The following is a 20,460-nucleotide window of genomic DNA, read 5'->3' as shown; positions in this document are numbered from 1 at the left end:
ACTTAAACTGAGAGATTACAGAGGCGAAAATTAAATTCAAATAAAAACCACTGAATTATTATTGAAGGAAAAGAATGTGAAGATGCTTTCTGAAACTATATAAGCATTGTATTCCAGTTCTTCATTTTTCTATTCCATCAGATTGGACTATTGACGATTAATGAAATGGATTTAAGACAAGGTAACACAACAAAAAGTGTTTATGTATTTTCCTTTATACCTTAATTAGTAAATTAGACGGGGAAATAAGAAAATAATAAATATAATAAATTAAACTGAAGAATTATAAAGATATCGTTTAAATTACCTGAACGAAAAGAAAACCCTCCTTGATTTTTCCTATGCTGAAATATTTCTTTTACTGTTGTTGAAGTACTGTTGGTTGTGGACTCTTACAACCATTTTGAGCTTTGATGGAGTGATTTTAGCATGATGTTGATTTTATTCTTAGGTTGTCATAGATGGGTAAAAATTTATTCAATTAAATTCCAATTGAATTAAAACAAAATGTAAGAGATAAAATGTTTATAACCACAACTTTTCCAATGGTTGAACCAGAATCAAGCCAATGCACCTTCATTCTGACTAGCTGGTGCCTCGTCATCATAAACATTATCACTGTCCTCAAACTTGGCACCTTCACTCTACCACCCAGCTCCTCATCTCTATCAATATTATCACTTTTCGGAAACGCGGCACCTTCATTCTAACAATCTAATGTCCATAATTACTCACAAATTAACTGAGTAATGTAACCTTACATGAGATCTTTCTAAAACAAGGAACGTCTTACAAAACGAGGTTCCACCTAAGTGGAATGCCAAGGTGTAAAAGAAGTAGTTCAAATTGCTTACTTCACTAACATGGAGATGTGTAGAAGATAGATTGCCAGAATAATAGACTAAACATAAGTAGGTTACATATAATGCGGTAAAAAATAAGTTAAATATGTAGGATAATCCTATATAAGTTTAATGGGTCGCCAAAATGGTTAAATATGAGTGTATGATAGTCCTATATACATGAACATTCTTGATGCTTAAATAGTTCATGCTATATACATAATAATAATACACCACTAAGCAGGTCTGCTAACATTTTTACGTCATTTTATTTCTCTCAATTTTTGAATAAAGTGCTCATACAGTTTATTTAGACGTTATGATCAGAAATGCAGCTGCATGATCTGCCGCTGATCCTAACTGGTGGTGATTATTTGGATTTTGTAATTGTTAATAAATGAATATTTCTTTATTTATAAAGAAAAAACTTAAATATTTATAAATTTAGTTTCGTCCACCAGGAAATAATTTCTGCATCAAAATTTCTTTCCACAGTAAATGTTTGAGTAATATGCATATATTCTGCGTTTTGTTTTCCATCTGGCCATATAACGTCTTCCAATGATGGTTTCCTAAACAAACAGGCAAACATTTATTATTCATGTACACAGATTTGTGCGTCAGGTTTGTTTGGCAAAATTGTTCCTTGGATAAAAAAAAGGCATGATATGAGAAACTTTGATAAGTGAAAGTTAACCTGATGATGATCAGAAAACGCTCTGAAATAAAGGACACTGACATGCTCTGTGATTCGAAAAATCAACTATAAAACGCTTCTGTTAGATACATAATCTTTTTTTATAAACTGATTCCATACAATAATTGTTAAATGAAAAATCTCTCATTTCTAAACTGTATTCTAAAAAAATTATTTTTATGTACTGACTGAGTTTTAGCAAAATTAGCCCACATTTTGACTAGATTTTTGGAAACTTTTACGTCTTCTGATTGATATTTGGGAAAACGCTTTTCCCAGTTTAACAATGAAATAAGTTCATCACCATGTGCTGCTCCTATAAAAGATTATCCATGTTAGTGTCAGAAAATTGCAAATTTTATGAAATGTGGAAATTGAAAAAATAATTTGATTGAACAAAATGTAAATTCGGAAAAAATAGAGTTATGAATGCTGCGTATATTATTAAAGAAGAATGTGGCACTTTATTTGGAATATTTAAACATTAAGTTTCAACTAACAAATCAAAAAAAATTATAAATTACCATAAGAATTATTTCCGAATACATCCAAATGACTGTTGGCGCCTCTATAATCGTAATAGTACTGGAATAAGGGTCCTTTATGTCTAGCAATGGCAGAAGACATTTGATAATTAAAGTAGTAGTCTCTATAAACCTAGAAAATAAGTATTTTTTTAAACTTTGAGACTAAAATTTAGTTTTTATCTCCATTATGGTGGAAATGTTGATTTTTTTTTTATCCCTTACTGGTTTTTAATTTAAGTACAAAATTTAAATAATATAACTTTTAAAATTGTAATGAGACTAATATTAGTAATTAAATTAATGGACTCTTGCATACTCAAGCAAAATGGTACGAAGTAGCCTATTAGAACCAAGGTTCAAAAAATACTTTTTCCAACTTAGTTGATCTCATCAGTGGTATACCCTGAACGTCAAAATCGAGAAAATGAACCTTTTGGATGCAAAGTAAAGGTGCATATAATTTTAAAAATATGGCTTTAATTCACACTTTATTAATTTATTTCTTCTTTTCGCTAACTGGAAAATTGTGTTATCATATCAGTTTATCGAAATTGAATAATCACATACACATTTTTTAGCTCTCTTAAATTATTTATATTCATGTTAAAGCATTTGCGCTTGAATGTGAAGTTTCAAGATATTTTTTTTTTTTATAAAACTTTAATAAACGAACCTCTGTGTTTCAAGATTATTAACTTCGTGTTCATGAGATCATTATAATTTCATCAAACAAAAAAAATTAGGTTTTGATAAACAATTTTATTTACATCACAAGTTATCACAATTTTTGCATTATAGAAAAAACAAAAATTATATTAATATTACTAAACTTACCTCCAACAACCCATTTCTAGCACTCTGGATGGTTATAGGTTTTTTAAAATATTTATCTTTTATTGCAGATATTAGTGAAGAGAAATCCGAAGACGATTCATTGAGACTGAGAAGTTGTGGCAGTACCTCATCAATTTTTTCTATAAATGTTTCGGTGGCTGAATCATTTTGTAATGCAGGAGCTTTAAACAAAAGAAAAAGCATGATCAAAGGTTTGTGAAAATGTTAATAATTACCAAAACTTTTATTAAGCTCTCATTAATTAATTTAACAAAGAGATTATATCTCTCATTTGTTTCTTACATCCAAAAATGAGAAGACCGTCGTGGGTATTAACGCCTGTAATCCAAGGCAAAGTAGTTACTTCTGTCATTGGATCGGACGTCAAGAATGCTCCTTCGGCTACAGGCTCTCGTGTAGGTCGAAAAATTATGGTCACATTGACGAAACGATTCTAAAGCAAAATCAAATGAAATTCCTGATTCATAAATCAGTTTTAAGCTTTGTTTCATTTTATTTATTTTCTTAAAAGAATTTCATGAAATCGGTGTTTATTTTGAAAAATTATTTAGGCTGGTTATAAGATCTATCATTTCTCTGCTCCATATTCGGAGAATGGTTCTGTTAATAATTGAATTGGCACTTCGGGAAATGTTTTTATTTTTTACCTATTTCTTTTAAAATACCTGCTCTTGGAAATTGCGATCAAAAGATATCTATTAAGATTTACTATTTATTTATTAGCTGTAGAAAGTTCTTATTGAAATCGTTCAAGTTTGTATAAAATTCACACGCACGGTACGTTGTTTATGCAAGCTTTTAGAACAGTGGTTCTTAACATTTTCATAGACGCGGGACACAATTATATGTATATATTTTTCTCGCGGAACACTAACATTAAATAATTTGAAATTCGGTATTTAGCAAGAACTTAAAATTAAATTCAAATTAAAAAAAAAGGAACAATTTTTTGTTTTCGTATCTTTCGTAAGTTTCTAAATTTCAATACATTTAAAATTGAAATTTCGCGGAACACCGGTTCAGAACCACTGCTTTATATCTTCTAAAATTATAGATATGTGCCCAAAATAACTATAGTTTATAATTGAGAAAAACAAAGTGTACAAGAGAACAAAATTTCATACGAATACGTGGTTCACAGTGGGAGATATAGAACGGCCATAATTTTACAGAATTTCATGACCCAAAAAAATTTCAACCCTTTATATCTTCTACCTTTTTAGATCTGTACACAAAATAACTATAGTTTATAATTGAGAGAAACAAAGTGTACAAGAGAACAAAATTCCATATCAATACGTGGTTCACAGTGGGAGATATAGAACGGCCATAATTTTACAGAATTTCATGACCAAAAAAATTTTCAACCCTTTATATCAGTGGTTCTTAACCTTTTCATAGACGCGGAACACAATTATATGTATATATTTTTCTCGCGGAACACTAACATTAAATAATTTGAAATTCGGTATTTAGCAAGAACTTAAAATTAAATTCAAATTAAAAAAAAAGAACAATTTTTTGTTTTCGTATCTTTCCTAAGTTTCTAAATTTCAATACATTTAAAATTGAAATTTCGCGGAACACTTGGACCATATTCGCGGAACACCGGTTAAGAACCACTGCTTTAGAATATAGAAGGCAAGAGGAAATGATGAAACGATGCAGTACTGAGACAGAACGTTTTATGTGATCAAGAAGGAGCAGTTGAAATGGCTGCTAAAAAGAATTCATCCCGACTAAAGGGCAATATAACAAGTGAAGAATTTCTTAGTAGAAGCAAGAGAGGATCCATAGAAAGTGCAAGGATTGGTTTGGAGAACGGCCTGGAAAAAAGAATGTGACTGATCTGAGACGAAGAGACTTTGAGACTCGAAAGTTTTTAGCTTAAACTGACAAATATTTATTTTCTACGAAATATCTTTAAAATACACTTACAACATAAACTTGTGAGGCTGAGACCAGTTTTTCAGCTGGTACCTGCTGCAGACATTTAAGTAACTCAATATCCTGCTGATTGGCACAACCAAGTCTTTGTGCAACGTCTGTGGCAAAATGTCTTGTAACACCTGGTTGTGCGAAACCCCAAAGTTTGTTCACAGCACCGCTTTGTGAGATCGCTCCTTTTATTAAATCTGAAAGGTAAATGTCCAGCTAGTTGATTACAACTTAGTCACCTGCATGGACTCTAAAGCTAAGATTTATTGTGGTATTTCCAGGCTAAATCTAAAATTGCTGCACGCGTACCCTTAGAAATTCATTTCTTTTTTTCTTGCTTTTATCTCGTTCTTCATTAGAGGAATAAATCATAATGTGCAGATTTTGTGACTTCGCGGGAAATATCTGTTTTGATAGCCTCAAGAGTACGAAAAAGTGGCTTTTACAAATAGGTCCCTACACTGTTTAAAAGTAGCTAATCACAATAACTCCAAAATGAAAAATCTCAGAGCGTCCAAATTTAATACTTAGTGCCGCCAAGGAAATAAAACTAGAAGTAATCAGTAAAGAATTTTCCTCGTGGGAAAATACACTAATACGAGAGGTGAGGTTGTAATTGCCAGGTTCATAATGGACGTTGTACATGATTTTCTGTCCTGCTTCTAGGTCTGGTTTAAAATATTTAGAGAAAGAGAGATGGATAAGTGAGACTAGAAAATAAGCTTCGATCTGAGCTTCTTAGATTCAACACTTCTGATGACAGCTGTCAAGAGTGTATCTTTTCCAGCACTAGAAAAGTTGCAGGCTAGGCCAACTGCCGTGTTTCACTTTCTCATTAAATGCCATCTGTGAGCAGCCAGCAGGATTCTAAAAGCTGTCAAAACATTGTGACTTGAAGTGTGTAAAACCCTTCTTTATTATCTCAGCTATTTTCGTTTCATCAAATGGGGTTGCTCACATGCAAAGTGGAATTATTTCAAATCCTGAACAGTCGGTTTTAGTTAGATATTCTTTTGGTTTATATGAACAGGGTATACCCAGAATATTCATATAATTTACTGCCAACTAAAAACTTTTTTTTTTTTATTGCTTAGCATTAAAACTTTGGCCATTATTATTTTATAATGGCAAAAATAATCGCCTGAGGCTTTGCTCCCGCTTGTTTGGTTCTAACGATGGTCCTACCAACGCATGCAGACTCTTTCTTTTCTAAGGAGATAAAAAATTATAATACTTTTGCTCAATGGTGATATCATATGATAATGAGTAGATACAGCCCCGGCGCTTCCTCCAAAAATAGTTAACTTTTCAGGATCACCACCAAAAATGTCAACATTCTTGTATAACCATTTCAAAGCCATTGCTTGGTCTTTTAAGCCGAAGTTACCTGGTATTGTAGTATCTTCGGTGCTTAGAAAACCTGTAAAAATTAGAATTTAAAGCAATTAAAGCAAATGTGGTAGCGAGAGTTTTAAGATAAAAGAAAGATAAAACTTTCAATGTAATCCTCCTACCTAATATATTAATTCTGTAATGTAAGGTAACCAAGATTATATTTTCATCCATAAAGTAGTCGGCACCTTGTTCAGAACCCATACTACCATATTTAAATCCTCCTCCATGTATATAAACTAATACAGCTAGTTTACTCTCAGATGAAGGTAACTAGAAAAACAAAAATATTTTGAATAACCTTCCACTTTTCGTAACACTATGACTCTCCCTTAGTTTCTGCAAAAAAGGTTCGAAACATTCAGCTGATAAATTTTTCTTTTTCAAGAAAATGGCCATTACCATAACAACAGCGGCCCAAAAATCCGAGTAATTCAACAAAAGTATTTGTTCTTTGATTCTCTTGCTTAATTTTTGTAGGTGCCAATTCTAAAACTACACGTTTTATACGAGAATTGCGTAATTAAACTTTTTCGGTATTTCTCGATTATCTCGAAAATCGTCAAAGCTACTTTTTATTATATACATTAATATTGATATGTTAATACGTATATAAATACATCTATACTTTTGGGTTCTGCAGGAAACATTCAGTCATGGTAGTTTTTCCTTCTGTATAAGCTAGTAGTAATTAAATATATTGCTATATTCGAAATTTGAATTAAATGTATCTGATAAAACCATGTGAAGTATAGAGTGAAAAAGCCACCATTTTTATTATTATTTGTAACTGGCAATTAATTTTCAAAAAAATTTAAAAAACAAAACAAAACGTGTTTTTCACCTTTGGGGTGTAGATATTAAGATACAGACAATCTTCTTGGCCTGTAGTCGCTAAATTTTCATTGTTATCTCTATTGGTTCGTAATAACTGTAAACATTTTGGAATTGTTTGCGTTGCATCCAGACTTCCCTTCCATGGTTCAAGTTCCACTGGATTCTAAAAAAGAATAATTCTCCAAATAAAGGTTCAAGCAGAAATAAAATGAGCAGCTAAGTTGTACCAGCCATCTGTACGATCTGTACTAGGTGTACAACACAAAGATGTTGGTTCTATCATGTACATAATGCATGAGATACTATTTGGGATATTGTACATACTCACGGCTCTTGATAACTTTCTCACACAATCTCACGCACACTCTGGGATGCCCAAATGTGCCTTGCCTTTACAAGTCCTTATCGTTTAAAAAAAAATAATATTCTCTGCAGCAGCTTCTTTTTTCGATCTAATGAATTTAAGATTGCCCAAAAATTTCTTTAATTTTTCGAGAAATGCTGAGAATGAATGAACTGTTTTCTCTAGAAATGATTATGTGTTTCAACAAAATAAGGGCAAAAAAAAATACAAGAAAACAGAAAATCAAAAGTTTAATTCATTTCTTTAGAAGAATTTAATACTCATTAGGTCCGCCTATAAGATTTTTGAAAAGAAATGTCTTTACTTTTATTGTAAATTTTTTTTCACAATTTCTTACTTTGACTTTATTACCATTTTCTCATTACTGCTACTAACTAATAGAGGGAAGTGCACTTATCACTTCTTTCGAGATATTAGCGTTCCTACTGCTAACAACGTAAATAACACACAAATCTGACAGCTCCAAAAATCACCCATTACACTTAGGGTCTACAGATAGCTGTGGTGTGGTAAACTAATTTAGGTTTAGTAAGCACATAGACAGGTAAACTCTACCTGATGATGACACAAGCTCATTCATAGTTGACAGATGTCACACTAGTCAGGTGCATTCATTCTTTGAACAAATAGAAACATTTAAGGTATAACAATAGTTCTTTTAGGTAGCATTGATTTTGATTTTTGTTAAGCCAATCCTTACTACAAACTTCAATCTATTTGTTGTAAGAAAAATATTGCGATTGTATCAATTTTATATCTTGGCGTGAAAATCTCCAAACATACAATAAATGACAGTAGCTCCGTGTGAATTGGAGACAAAGAGAAAGTCAGGTGTATGGTTCAAAACGTCAAGTGAAAACAGTAAACGGTTAAATAGCCTTCAGTCAACAAAAATAAGTAAAATTACGTAGTAAAGTGAGAAAAGAATTAAGATAATTTCTCAAATTTCGCAGACTTGTTTCAATAACTGCAAAATAATCTATCAATTATCGTGTGTGTAATGACGTCAATATTTTAAAGCACATGAAATTCATTTACATATTTAATAAATGTATTTTATTACTGACTTTAAATCTTAGCTCTCCAATAGGTGGCTTAGCATAAGGGATTCTTGTAAATGCATAGTATAGATTGCCATCCTTAGATCTTCTTTCTAGTCCAGTTATTGTGCCTAATCTAGTTTCTATTGTAACCTTCAATCCTTCACCTAAAGTTAACAAAATTTCCAATAATATTATTATATAAAACATGATCATGGTAACTGCAAGACGTATTTCCCCTCCGCTTTACGTTTCTTTCCATATCTATGATTGATTCTACGAATATATTGTGGGGAGTTCCCAGGTTAAGAAAATGTCAGATGTGAATGATCTAGTTATTATAAGGTTACGACAGATAACCTATTAAATTCAATAATTAAACTTTTAAACGCTGTAAATAATTCAATAAAAAATTTTACCATCAAATTTTGATCTCTTCCAGCCTTTTAAAATGAACCTATACACATTTTTTTGATGGGCATTTATAACAGTTTTAAGAACATCTCTTTCTGTTAGCAGGGTTTTTTTTTTTTACATTTTTTTATGAAATTTGGTCGCATAAGGTATAACAATAGTTCTTTTAGGTAGCATTGATTTTGATTTTTGTTAAGCCAATCCTTGCTACAAACTTCAATCTATTTGTTGTAAGAAAAATATTGCGATTGTATCAATTTTATATCTTGGCGTGAAAATCTCCAAACATATGTACATAAATGACAGTAGCTCCGTGTGAATTGGAGGCAAAGAGAAAGTCAGGTGTATGGTTCAAAACGTCAAGTGAAAACAGTATACGGTAAAATAACCTTCAGTAAACAAAAATAAGTAAAATTACGTAGTAAAGTGAGAAAAGAATTAAGATAATTTCTCAGATTTCGCAGACTTGTTTCAATAAGTGCAAAATAATCTATCAATTATCGTGGGTGTAATAACGTCAACGTTTTATCAATTTTTTTTTTTTTTTAGTTTTAACTTTGTACACAAAAACACTTTTAAAAAAATTGATTTTAATTCTGTGGAGAAAAAGTGTACTATTATCTAGACTACAAAAAAAAAAATAAATAACAAGGTCATTATCAAATTTGTCGCTGGCCAAAGGTAGTTGGTATTTGAGAAACCTCACAATAAGTTTCCAATGAGAAAAACGATTTACTTCTGGTCTGTACCATAAAGCATAAATGTTCTACTCATCTTTCTCATCAATTTTATTTTTGTAAGAAAAGAAACTGCGCTGGATAAACCTGATAGGTTTTTTAAAAAATTCAGCCTGGAAGTTTTTTTCATTATTTTACTTATCTCAATAAAAAAGAGTGACTAATAAACATGCTATCGTAACTCATTTTTTACTTACTTTTAGTCTTACATTTTTTTAACAATGAAGCCATTGTCGTCCCAAATTAATATTTTGCCCAGTGATTCATAACACTACTAGCTATTCATGGAATTAATTTTAAAATATATACTTTTTAAAAAATTTAAATTTAACAAACTTTATTTATCCTAACCAATATGGTGTCGCATATCACAGGAAAGGGCATTAAATATGCTATAAAATGTCTGTAGCTCAATAAGGAAAGTTTCTACAGTAATCCAAAACAAACGGTGTTCCCTGTTTTTCAGCCCATTTATGGCAACTTTACAGCCCTGTAACTCATAAACCAGTTGACATATCTCAGTAAAATTTCATATTTTTCCTAGTCTATACCAAAAGTACAAATGGGCCAAATTTCAAGAAAATCAGAGATGGTGAGGTTCTGACCCTGTGTTGAATTGATATGGAATGACCCCAGTAACGGATGTTGTTCAACGTAAGATTTTAGAGGAATTCAAAAGGTGACACAAAGTATTTTTAAGAATAAAAATCATTAAATACTTATAAAATTGTCAGTAAACATTTTGAGCCCAACGATGGATTGCAAAATTGACGATGTGGCCAGAATGATAATATAAAAATAACTTTTCAACACTTCTGGCTAATATCTAAAAATAAAGACACGTAAATCTGACCTAGAAAGTCGAATTGGTTTGAAAAAGTCAGTGGAGAAACTACGAAGTGCACCTTCACATAAGGGAAAGTATAAATTGAATTTTATGCCACAACTTGACAAGTACGTATGTTAGGTAATAAATGGAGAGGATATTTTTAAAAGCAATAATAATGTACTAAATTATCGTTTTATTCACATAGTAATGTCCTGCAAAAATGTAATAAGAAAAATATCATTTGAGGAGTATAAATATACAAAAATTAATATAATTAATTTCATTAATATCATGGTATCATTAAAAGTATTAAGATATAAAAGTATCACAAGCATCTAATCTTTACTTATTTAAGTTCACTGTCTTAACGGATGTCAACCCAGCAGAATTTTATCAGCGCAATATTAAATAAATAAATGATTAAACATGGATTATTATTTTATTATCATGATTTACTTTATCATGATTATTACAAATTTGTTTTTCTTTCCGTTTTTGTAAATTATACTTCGCTTATTATATTGGCAGTTTTATAAATAGGAAGATTTGACCACCATTCTTGTACATTTTGCTTAAGATTTTTTTCCACTGAGAAATTTTCCGCAATATGTAGATATTCATGACTAGAACTTCCTTCAGGCCATAAGGGGTCTCCACTAGGTGAGGGGTTTCTGTTAAATTAATGAATACGTAATTAAAATCATTGAATATATACATATTTTAATCATACCAACTGAATACAGAAATTACTCAACTGATTTCTAGCAAAATTGGCCCACATCTTCACTAATATTCTTGAAACTTGTTCATCTTTAGTTGTCGTCTTTGGAAAATTTTCTTTCCAGTTAAATAACAATAAAAGTTCATCTCCATGTGATATACCTGCAAAGATTATTCAAGTTAAATGTTTTATTGTTTACTGATAACTATTTGGGCTAGATGAATAGTTCTAGACCTGAGACGGAAACATTGTTTATGTTAAGTTAGGACGAAGACCGTATCGAAACAATTCAAAAGATGATTATTTTTATTGGACCTATACCCAACAAACCAGAGCTCAAAATAAGAAAATAAAAAAAGTTAACAATGAGACAATTAACATAAGTTCAGTTTTCCTTTAAACACAGATCTCAGAAGAAGTCCCGGATCCAGGCGGAAGTTTTAGTCAATAGGTCTTCTATTACCTCTAACTACTCACTTCTTTTCATGATTTCGACTAACAAGCATCGTTTGATCCTAACAGAATTAGAACTCATACATACGTCACAACATGTGAGAAATTAGGAACTTCTATGCGACATAGGAGGCGTTTTCTTAAACTCACAATACATACTAACCCAAATTGAGGTCTCCCCCTGTTAGACTGCTTCCTCCTCTATAATCGAAGAAATATTGATACAAAGGTCCTTTATGTTTTCTTACTCCTTCACACATAGGATAGAAGAAAAATGCGTCGGAGTAGAGCTATTTAAAGTAAAATTACAAAAAAGAATTAATCAGACCAAATAATCATTAATAAGAACATTGTTAAAAGCTAATTATTACGAAATGCCACTAAATGAGACACTTTACTCACATCACAGAGTCCTTGTTTAGCAGATTCTATTGTGATGGGATTTGGAAAATATTTATTTTTTAGTATTTCCGCGGTTCTCTTCACTTTAGGACAGGTATTGTTAAGATATAGCATTCTCGGGAGAAAGTCATCAATATTATCTATAAACTGTTTAGTTACAGATGTATCTTGGGTTAAAAGTGCTGTAAAAAGAAATAATATTCTAATTGAACATAAATTGTTTCGTTCTTAATTCAAGGTTAACTAATTGCGTGTGTACATGCTGTTTTAATAAGTCCTTCATTTTTCACAACACCAGTGAGCCAAGGCTTATTGGTCTCTTTGTGCAAAGGATCAAATGGCATGAAAGCTCCTTCTGCTTCTGGCTCTTGGACTGGGCGAAAAACGACGACAGGATCAAAATCCCAAAACTAAAAGTCACAAATAGGCCACAAATACAAAAATATAAATAGAATAATTAATCAATCAGTAATACTGAAGAAATACACACAAGAAAATCCAATTCAACGGTAATAAGCTCAGTGACATTAACTTCTTGCAGGCATGCCAACATTTCTTCATCGGATCTATCACCACAGCCGACTTTACGGGCTACTTCTTCTGCTAATGGTCTAGCCGTGCCTGGTGCACCAAATCCCCAGAACTGGTTTACTGCACCGCTTTCTGATATCACTCCGTTTACAAGATCTGAAAATGTTTAGGGTGAGTAATAATTTGTCGAAGTCCCTTAGTTATTTCAGTTATAGATCAATAAAACCAAACAGGTAATTAAAGGCTGAACGGAGTTAGTGCAGGGTAATAATAAGAAATACAATCACTTTTTGTTTTCACAACTAACTTTTTAGATCCAATTACTATTGTATATCATTTTCGAAATTGATTTTTGCAGAAAAATATTTTCATGACCCTCCATAACAAAATAAATTATCAAACAAATATAGTACTAAAGTACAATTCATTAATTTTAATACTTTCTAAGTTAAATTGTGTAATCTTACAATTTTGATGTATGTTTGTTTTTAATTTACTTCCGAACTATACTAAGGAAGTCAAATGTTGACAGAATTCAATATTATAGTTCCACTTAGCCATTAATATTTAATCATCTGAGAAAACTTAACTAGCAGAATATAGCCACAATTCGAGTGGAATTCACAGCGCTGTATTCCTTTCATACTTCAAAAGAATCAATTAATTAATTTTTATAAATTTGAAACTTTAATATTTAGAATTTAATTTTTTTTAGTAATAAGGACTTAATTACCTTTAGAAAGCGGAGACATGGACAGATAGTGTGTACTAACCGCTCCTGCACTCGAACCGAAAATGGTAATTTTGTTCGGATCACCACCAAAAGAAACTATGTTTTCATAGATCCATTTCAAAGCTAATGCTTGGTCTTTTAATCCAAAATTACCAGGCATAATAGAATTTTCTGTGCTAAGAAAACCTGGAAAAATAAAAAAAGCAATATCTACTTAGTCCAACTACTTAAAAAGAAATTGTGTAAGATACTTTTTAATATTAAAGTTACCTAGTGCAGCCAGTCTGTAATGTAAATTTACCATGACCACATTTTCATCCATAAAAAAATCTGCACTGTGTTTAGAACCAACATCTCCACATCTAAAACTTCCTCCATGCACGTAGACGAGCACAGGTAGATTTTCAGTGGGAGAAACCTTTTAAAAAAGAAAGTATGTATATTTAAAATTAATTTCAGGGAATACTAAGTTCACCAGAAATCCGAAACTGTTTAAAAACACAAAAAAAGAAAGATTGATGAAAAGATGGTTGGGTCCTCAGAGCTAGATAATACTGATTTAATCCGTATAGCACTTACGTTTTTTCTTATTTCTAAACATTTACTGATCTTTATCGATGATCAGAGATTGATTCATCAGTTTGATGTAGAGATTTGACTTATAGCCCTTCTTCTATCACTCACTATACTTGCTGACTCTCAGTAAGATTAGTTTGGACTTTTTCTCAGGTTTTTCTCAACAAAGAAATCTTAATTGTAAAACACTTCACATATATAATATATCGTATAGAGTGATTACTAGAGCTCATTCGTCAAAAATTTATGGATTCACCACGTAGAACTTATTTCCTATGACTCATGCAGCCTTTGAAGCATCTGTAATTCAATTGGGATTCTTTTGGTTTGTGTGTGTACAAGCTTATCGTCATTTTTAATTCTTTTGATGTTTTTGTTTTTTTAGCTGTTTCTCCTATTGGTTAATTCAAATTATAAAGGAAAATTTTAATCACTTAAGTACCATTATATGCAAAAATTAACTGGCCTTCTTCACAGAAAATTTGCGTAGAACACCATCCTCCGTTGTCAAACAGGTAACCTTCTAGATATGAGAAACGGTATTAACATCTACGATAAACTTATCCTTTGAAATCAAGAGACGTCACACGGTTACGATAATTGACTTGACTTATCCTGGCTTAATCACCGAAAATGCGCTTCTAATATACAATTAAACTTTAGCTACATACCTCCGGCGTATAAACGCTAAGATACAAACAATCTTCTTGACCAATTGGTTTGTTTGTCGCACTCGGTCTGAAAGATGGTATTTGTATGCATTTTGGAAGATCCTCAGTGGCGTTCAACGTTCCCTGCCATAGTTCTGCTTTCACTGGATTCTAAACAAATTCCAATATCTTTTTGTAATTATTATAAAAAATAATTATTTTTCTTTATTTAGTCGTTCATATTTTATTAGTTTTACAGATCAGTTTAAGACAAAATAGAGCAGACAAACCTGACTAGCTCAAAATATATATCTTCTCCCACTCATATGATTAAAGTTAAGCGACCGTTAAAAAAGAATTAGTAGTATGTTAATCCAAAGAAGCATTAAAGAAATGTTGGATAATTAAAATTATATGTTCTTAGAAATCTATTTTATTATTGCTTATATATTTTGCATGTGTCAGTAAATAGTTCAAAGTTAGTACAGTACACTAGGCCTTTTCTTTAGAAAGTAATGCTAATACTTCCTTATGAAAGTAAAAATAATACAATTTATTACGTAAACATACCTTAAATCTTAATTTTCCCAAGGGCGGCTTAGCGTATGGTATTTTTGTAAAAGCATGATAAATTTTACCATCTCTTGATTTTGTAACATCCCCTTGTACGTTTCCGAGCTTAGTTTTGACTATTAATGAATAACCGCTTGCTACTAGTATTAAGATGAATAGTAAACACCGACGCATGTTGAGCTGTACTTTTCACTAATGAAATCTTTCGCCTTCTGAGCCTGCTTATCATCTTGGTTGGCTATTTAAGCGGACTCGGTCCACTGGAACGAATCCAATGATGGAACGAGTTGACTCAAATCCCTTTTTTTAAAAAAAGTGATTCCACCTAAATAATTAAGGCAAATTAATAATAATAATATATTTATTTACAAAACTTCACATATATACACAAAAATGAAATAATAAAGAAAATTAGCATATGTACCGCCGAAGCGAAGTTTGTTTCACAATTCACATGTGCCGTTGAATTTTTCAATCAAAATAAAACTACTTTCAACAATAATTAAAACTTATCTTTACCACATTTCATGAGAAAAATTTAATTTTTTTACATGAAAAAACTTTTAATTTAAGTTACATATGAAATTATAAGTAAGACAACCTGAACAACAGTTCCACAGGCAGAGGTATTTCATGGACTTCTTTTCTTCATACTTCCGTATAGAATGGATCGAGAATCGACTTATATTTGCTGCTGCACGTAATGAAGGTAACATAGACGTAATCATTTCACAGATTAAAGATGAGCGTTATTGCGTTTCAGCTGGTATATAGCGTTGGATGAAAACACTGGATAATGGAGAAGAATATTACATTAATAATTATAAGTTAATTTACATCGAATATTGTAGAAATCGGAGCAGTTTTCAGCAAAACTAAATCTCATACCAAGAAGTCCCAGTCCTTGGCAACGAAAATAAAACATTCAGTTTTCTTGATTTTTTTTTTTTTTTTAAAAAAAAGATGATCTACTTTTTTATCAAGATTAAAATAAATAGCTTATCTGCATTAGTACATGAAACCAAAAACAATATGAAGTAGCAGGACAAGAAGAGGAACTATTATTGGAAAAACCTTCAACACTCACATTTACAATGTGGTAGTCTAGAAGTAAATGTAGCGTTGACATGCACTGTTAAATAAATGCTTTAAAGAACTTAAACTTTGTTTTTCTTAATTTAACAGTTACCTTATTTGTATAAAAAATATAACTTTTATTTGGTTTAAAGGTTACCATCTTCCTAAGAAATTTAATATTTTGCTATAGGAATATACCGCCGAAGCGAGTACAGAATCTAATCATTAATCAGAATTAATATTCTGAGGAAAAGAGGTTTAATTTTGCCAAATAAAAGTTTTATTAGATTGAAAATTAAAACATTGTTTATTCACATTAAAAGAGAAAGATTATTTATCAGAAAAAAAAGGTTATATGTTTATGTTGTGATACTTAAAACGTATGTAATAATAGATAAGACTATCTGAAAAACAGTCCCACACTGGCAGAATGGTAAGTAGATTTTCTTGACTTCTTTATACCTCATAATAGACTCGATGAGAATCACCTAATATAATCGGCTGGCTGCTGAATTTAAGGAAGGACTCATAGAGAGATAATCATTTCTAGATGAAAGCCAAGCATACTAAGCTGCAATCTGACAGGGTCGGAAAGCACTGGATAAATATAGAAAGCTCCTGTATCTATCACTGTGCTCATTTCAGCAGGCTATTAAACAAAATAATAGATCTTATTTCATAGCACTTGAATATACTACCTTGAATATTTCTAACTAAATATACAGTAATATATTTCAAATAATAAAAAGTACGCTACCCAATAGATTCTGCCAGTATAGGTAGCGTTAATGAAGTTCGACGGATTAAACTATTACTAATCAACTTGAATACTATCAGTTTTCAATAACTGGAACTAACAAAATAAAATTGCCCTACAGTTATTATTGATTAACGAGATGTTGAAATTGAAGATCTAAAAAACTAAAGAACGAAAGGGGAGAAATGAAGTATTTCATACAAAGTGAGCGCTGACACCTAGTAGCGTTTGCTAGAACTACAAAATGATTGTAGTTCCACAAGTTGCCGCTAGATAGCATGAAAATGTACTTTTGCATGTTTATTGGTCAATATAATCGGATGGCTGCTGGTTGTAAAGGACTCATAGAGAGTTCTCATCATCATCATTTCTAGATGAAAGCCCAGCATTAATAGGCTGCAATCTGGCAGGGTCGGAAAGCACTGGATACAGTTAGAACTTGAAGATAGATAATGAGACTGTAGTATCAATCACTGTTTTCATTTCAGCAGGCTATTAACAGCAAAATATAATCAAAATTATAGTTCTTACTTCTCAGCACTTAAATATACTATTTCTAATTAAATACACAGTAACATATTTCAAAAAATAAAAATTATGTTGACTAATAGATTCTGCATTTTGGTAGAGAGTATTAATGAAGTTTGATATTCTATTTATAAGTTTAGTTATTTTGTTTACCCGGTTACGATAAATACATTCTACTTTCTGTATTTTCATTTTCCATTGTAGCTCTTATTGTCAAGCAGAGGCCAACTCTCTTGATATAGAATGTCTTACTCTAAACAACAGTAACAAATACCTTTTAATGTACTTTTGTAAGATAGTCTGTTTGATGTACACCTCTGGCTGGTTTACAAATGAACGGAGCACTTAAATGTGTGGGGTAGCAACAGAACTTAATCTGACTTCAAAGTGACTTGTTATTAATCAGAACAGTAAGAGAATTAAACTCTGTTGCCGGATGGAACAAATTTATAAATAAACTAAAAGGACATAAATATTATTCTTTTATAAACTTATTACCGTGATAAATATATATAGTTTTATAAGATTATTTCTTTTATATATATGTGTACATGCTTATACATCGCGAACGCGTTCTTTTGTACTGGTTAAACTTGAGTATTTCCTTTAACTTGGTAAACTGTCCTGCGGAGCAAATAATGCCCTGACGACAGTTATTGTGTTTTGTTTTGGCACCCTTCCTGAGGCCATCTAACACGGGAGTGTTTATCTCTGCTTGGCCACTAGTTCTTCTTCTTCCCTATCTCGCTCTTCTTAGAACTTACCTACAGAACCTGCGTGAATGGTTTCATCACCTAGGTCTGCGCAGTAGGACAGGTTGTGTAATCTCACCTGACACCAGTGGACGCACGATGAATGAATGTACTACACGTAATTAAATAAATTTAAAAAAAATATTAATAATAATTAAAACATGCTTAAAAAGTTATACTTTTTTTTCTTCTTAAAAACCATCTAGAATTTGACCAAAAAGTTGTTGAACACCAGAGGAACACTAGCACCATTCCTCACAACTTTTTTTTTGTGATTCAAACCCAGACCTTCATTATGAGAGACATGATTTAATCCACGGCGATCTTCAAGAAACAGATGTGGAAATAAATAAATATTACCAGTAAAAACGTATTGTTTGGTAAACACCATTTACTAATTTTAATAATGACAACAAAGGTAAAATATACATTCCGTAATTTTATTTTTTGTTTTTCTTTTTTTCAGTAAAAACAAACTAGTGTTTTCGATTTATTATACAGGGTGTTCATTTTAAGACGGCTGAAATGCATTTCATGCTTAAACGGTGTAATCTGAGCATAAAATGGTAGAGGAAACATTTATTGCCCGTCACCTCTAGTTTCAGAATATGTGACTTGATTTTAGATTCCTGCCCGCATACGCGGCTGACGCGCCACCAAAAGTGAGGGTTCGCAGTTGACCCCCCTTTTCATATACACAGTTTTAAAGAGTATAAAAAGTTATGAAAGAAACCGGAAACCGCAATTCGATATCTTTAAAATTAAAGGTGCTAGGCCATTTTAAAATCTGGTATTTATTAATCATATTTCAATTTTTTAACTTATTATCAAAGAGAAAGAAGAGCACGTGATAGGTCATTTTTATGTATTTTTTCATCCCCTTTCTACTAAAAATATTGCCAAGGCAGTAAAGCTAGTATTTATCCTAATATCGGGAAATAAGTCGTTAGAATCATTAAATACTTATAAAATTGTCAGTAAACATTTTGAGCCAAACGATGGATTGTAAAATTGACGATGTGGCCAGAATTATAAGAATAACTTTTCAACACTGCTGGCTAATATCTAAAAATAAAGACACATAAAACTGACCCTAGAAAGTCGAATTGGTTTGAAAAAGTACAGTGGAGAAACTACGAAGTGCACCTTCACATAATGGAAAGTATTAATTGAAATTTAAGCCACAACTTTATAGTTTTCAAGTACGTATGTTATGTAATCTCCTTAACAAAAACTTACAGTTTAAAATGTTAAGTATAAGGGTTGATTAAACGCCAAAAGGTACACAAATCAGCAAGCACCCAACATTTTATTAATTCTTCATTAATATTTAAGTAATTTTACTGCATTAATTTTCATTAATATTTTTTAGAATTTATTAGATGTCACAGACCCTTATGCTGGCCATTTTCGTCTACAAAATATATGTTCAAGTAGCATTGTAGATTGATGTAATATCTAGTTATTTATAATAATCAAACTGTTAATTACAGGTTAAAAAGAAAAACGTTATAAAAAAAAAAAAAATTACGAGGCTAAAAAATTCAAAACCTTTTTAAAAAATGCTTACACCAACATACATCAATGATTTTGTTTATTTTATTTATTTATTTTTAAATAAAAATCGTCGGTTTAAGTTCATTCTTCGATTAAAGTAATTGTTATTTTATGAAGTAGTCAAACGTTTATAATAATAGGTAATAATTATCTGGCTTTATCGCAAATAATATAGTTTTCTTCAATTACATTCTCAATCTAGGTATTCATCCTACAATGTTGTATATATGTAATATAAAATAAATAAGATATACATATTTTTAGGACAGCTAATTATTCTAGTATTTTACTATAAGTAAAATTAGGGGGATTGAATTAAATCCCAATTGAGAAATCAATAATTGTTGAATAATCTACTTGTTATAACTGTTTGTTATTTGTGCTCACCAATATTTCGGTAAGACGAATTCAAGACAGTAGCCGACTCTAACTTTGTCTTTTTCTATTTTAACTGCATGTACGTATATGTGATTTATCATAATTATAACAAAAAAATATTATAAATGAAGTGGCCAGCATAAGGGTCTGTGACATCTAATAAATTCTAAAAAATATTAATGAAAATTAATGCAGTAAAATTACTTAAATATTAATGAAGAATTAATAAAATGTTGGGTGCTTGCTGATTTGTGTACCTTTTGGCGTTTAATCAACCCTTATACTTAACATTTTAAACTG

At 31.0% G+C, this 20,460-nt stretch overlaps 2 protein-coding genes and 1 long non-coding RNA gene across 3 annotated transcripts; 1 reads left to right on the top strand and 2 right to left on the bottom strand.

Moving 5' to 3' along the window:
- The first annotated feature begins 40 nt into the window (after positions 1-40).
- Positions 41-13,612, top strand: LOC141453270 (uncharacterized). The gene is made up of 3 exons (XR_012457884.1): positions 41-181; positions 2,969-3,112; positions 12,590-13,612. It is a non-coding gene; the product is annotated as an uncharacterized lncRNA (long non-coding RNA).
- Positions 1,230-8,808, bottom strand: LOC141453266 (juvenile hormone esterase-like). The gene is made up of 10 exons (XM_074126258.1): positions 8,520-8,808; positions 7,096-7,251; positions 6,374-6,524; positions 6,094-6,279; positions 4,860-5,056; positions 3,204-3,354; positions 2,901-3,082; positions 2,064-2,196; positions 1,729-1,855; positions 1,230-1,414 (listed from the first exon to the last, which is right to left on the bottom strand). Exons 1-10 carry the CDS (start codon positions 8,706-8,708, stop codon positions 1,279-1,281), a joined length of 1,608 nt encoding a protein of 535 aa, XP_073982359.1. The 5' UTR covers positions 8,709-8,808; the 3' UTR covers positions 1,230-1,278.
- Positions 10,930-15,285, bottom strand: LOC141453265 (juvenile hormone esterase-like). Its single transcript, XM_074126257.1, has 10 exons — positions 15,109-15,285; positions 14,560-14,709; positions 13,583-13,730; positions 13,313-13,498; positions 12,539-12,735; positions 12,308-12,458; positions 12,049-12,230; positions 11,810-11,936; positions 11,228-11,354; positions 10,930-11,143 (listed from the first exon to the last, which is right to left on the bottom strand). The coding sequence occupies exons 1-10, from the start codon at positions 15,283-15,285 to the stop codon at positions 10,975-10,977; spliced, it is 1,614 nt and encodes a 537-aa protein (XP_073982358.1). The 3' UTR covers positions 10,930-10,974.
- Positions 15,286-20,460: the final 5,175 nt, after the last annotated feature.

Source organism: Rhodnius prolixus, unplaced genomic scaffold (assembly GCF_049639745.1).
Source record: "Rhodnius prolixus isolate KJV_2025 unplaced genomic scaffold, Rpr scaffold_3, whole genome shotgun sequence".
NCBI classification, from domain to species: Eukaryota; Metazoa; Arthropoda; class Insecta; order Hemiptera; family Reduviidae; genus Rhodnius; species Rhodnius prolixus.
This window is presented reverse-complemented; position numbering and strand designations above follow the sequence as displayed.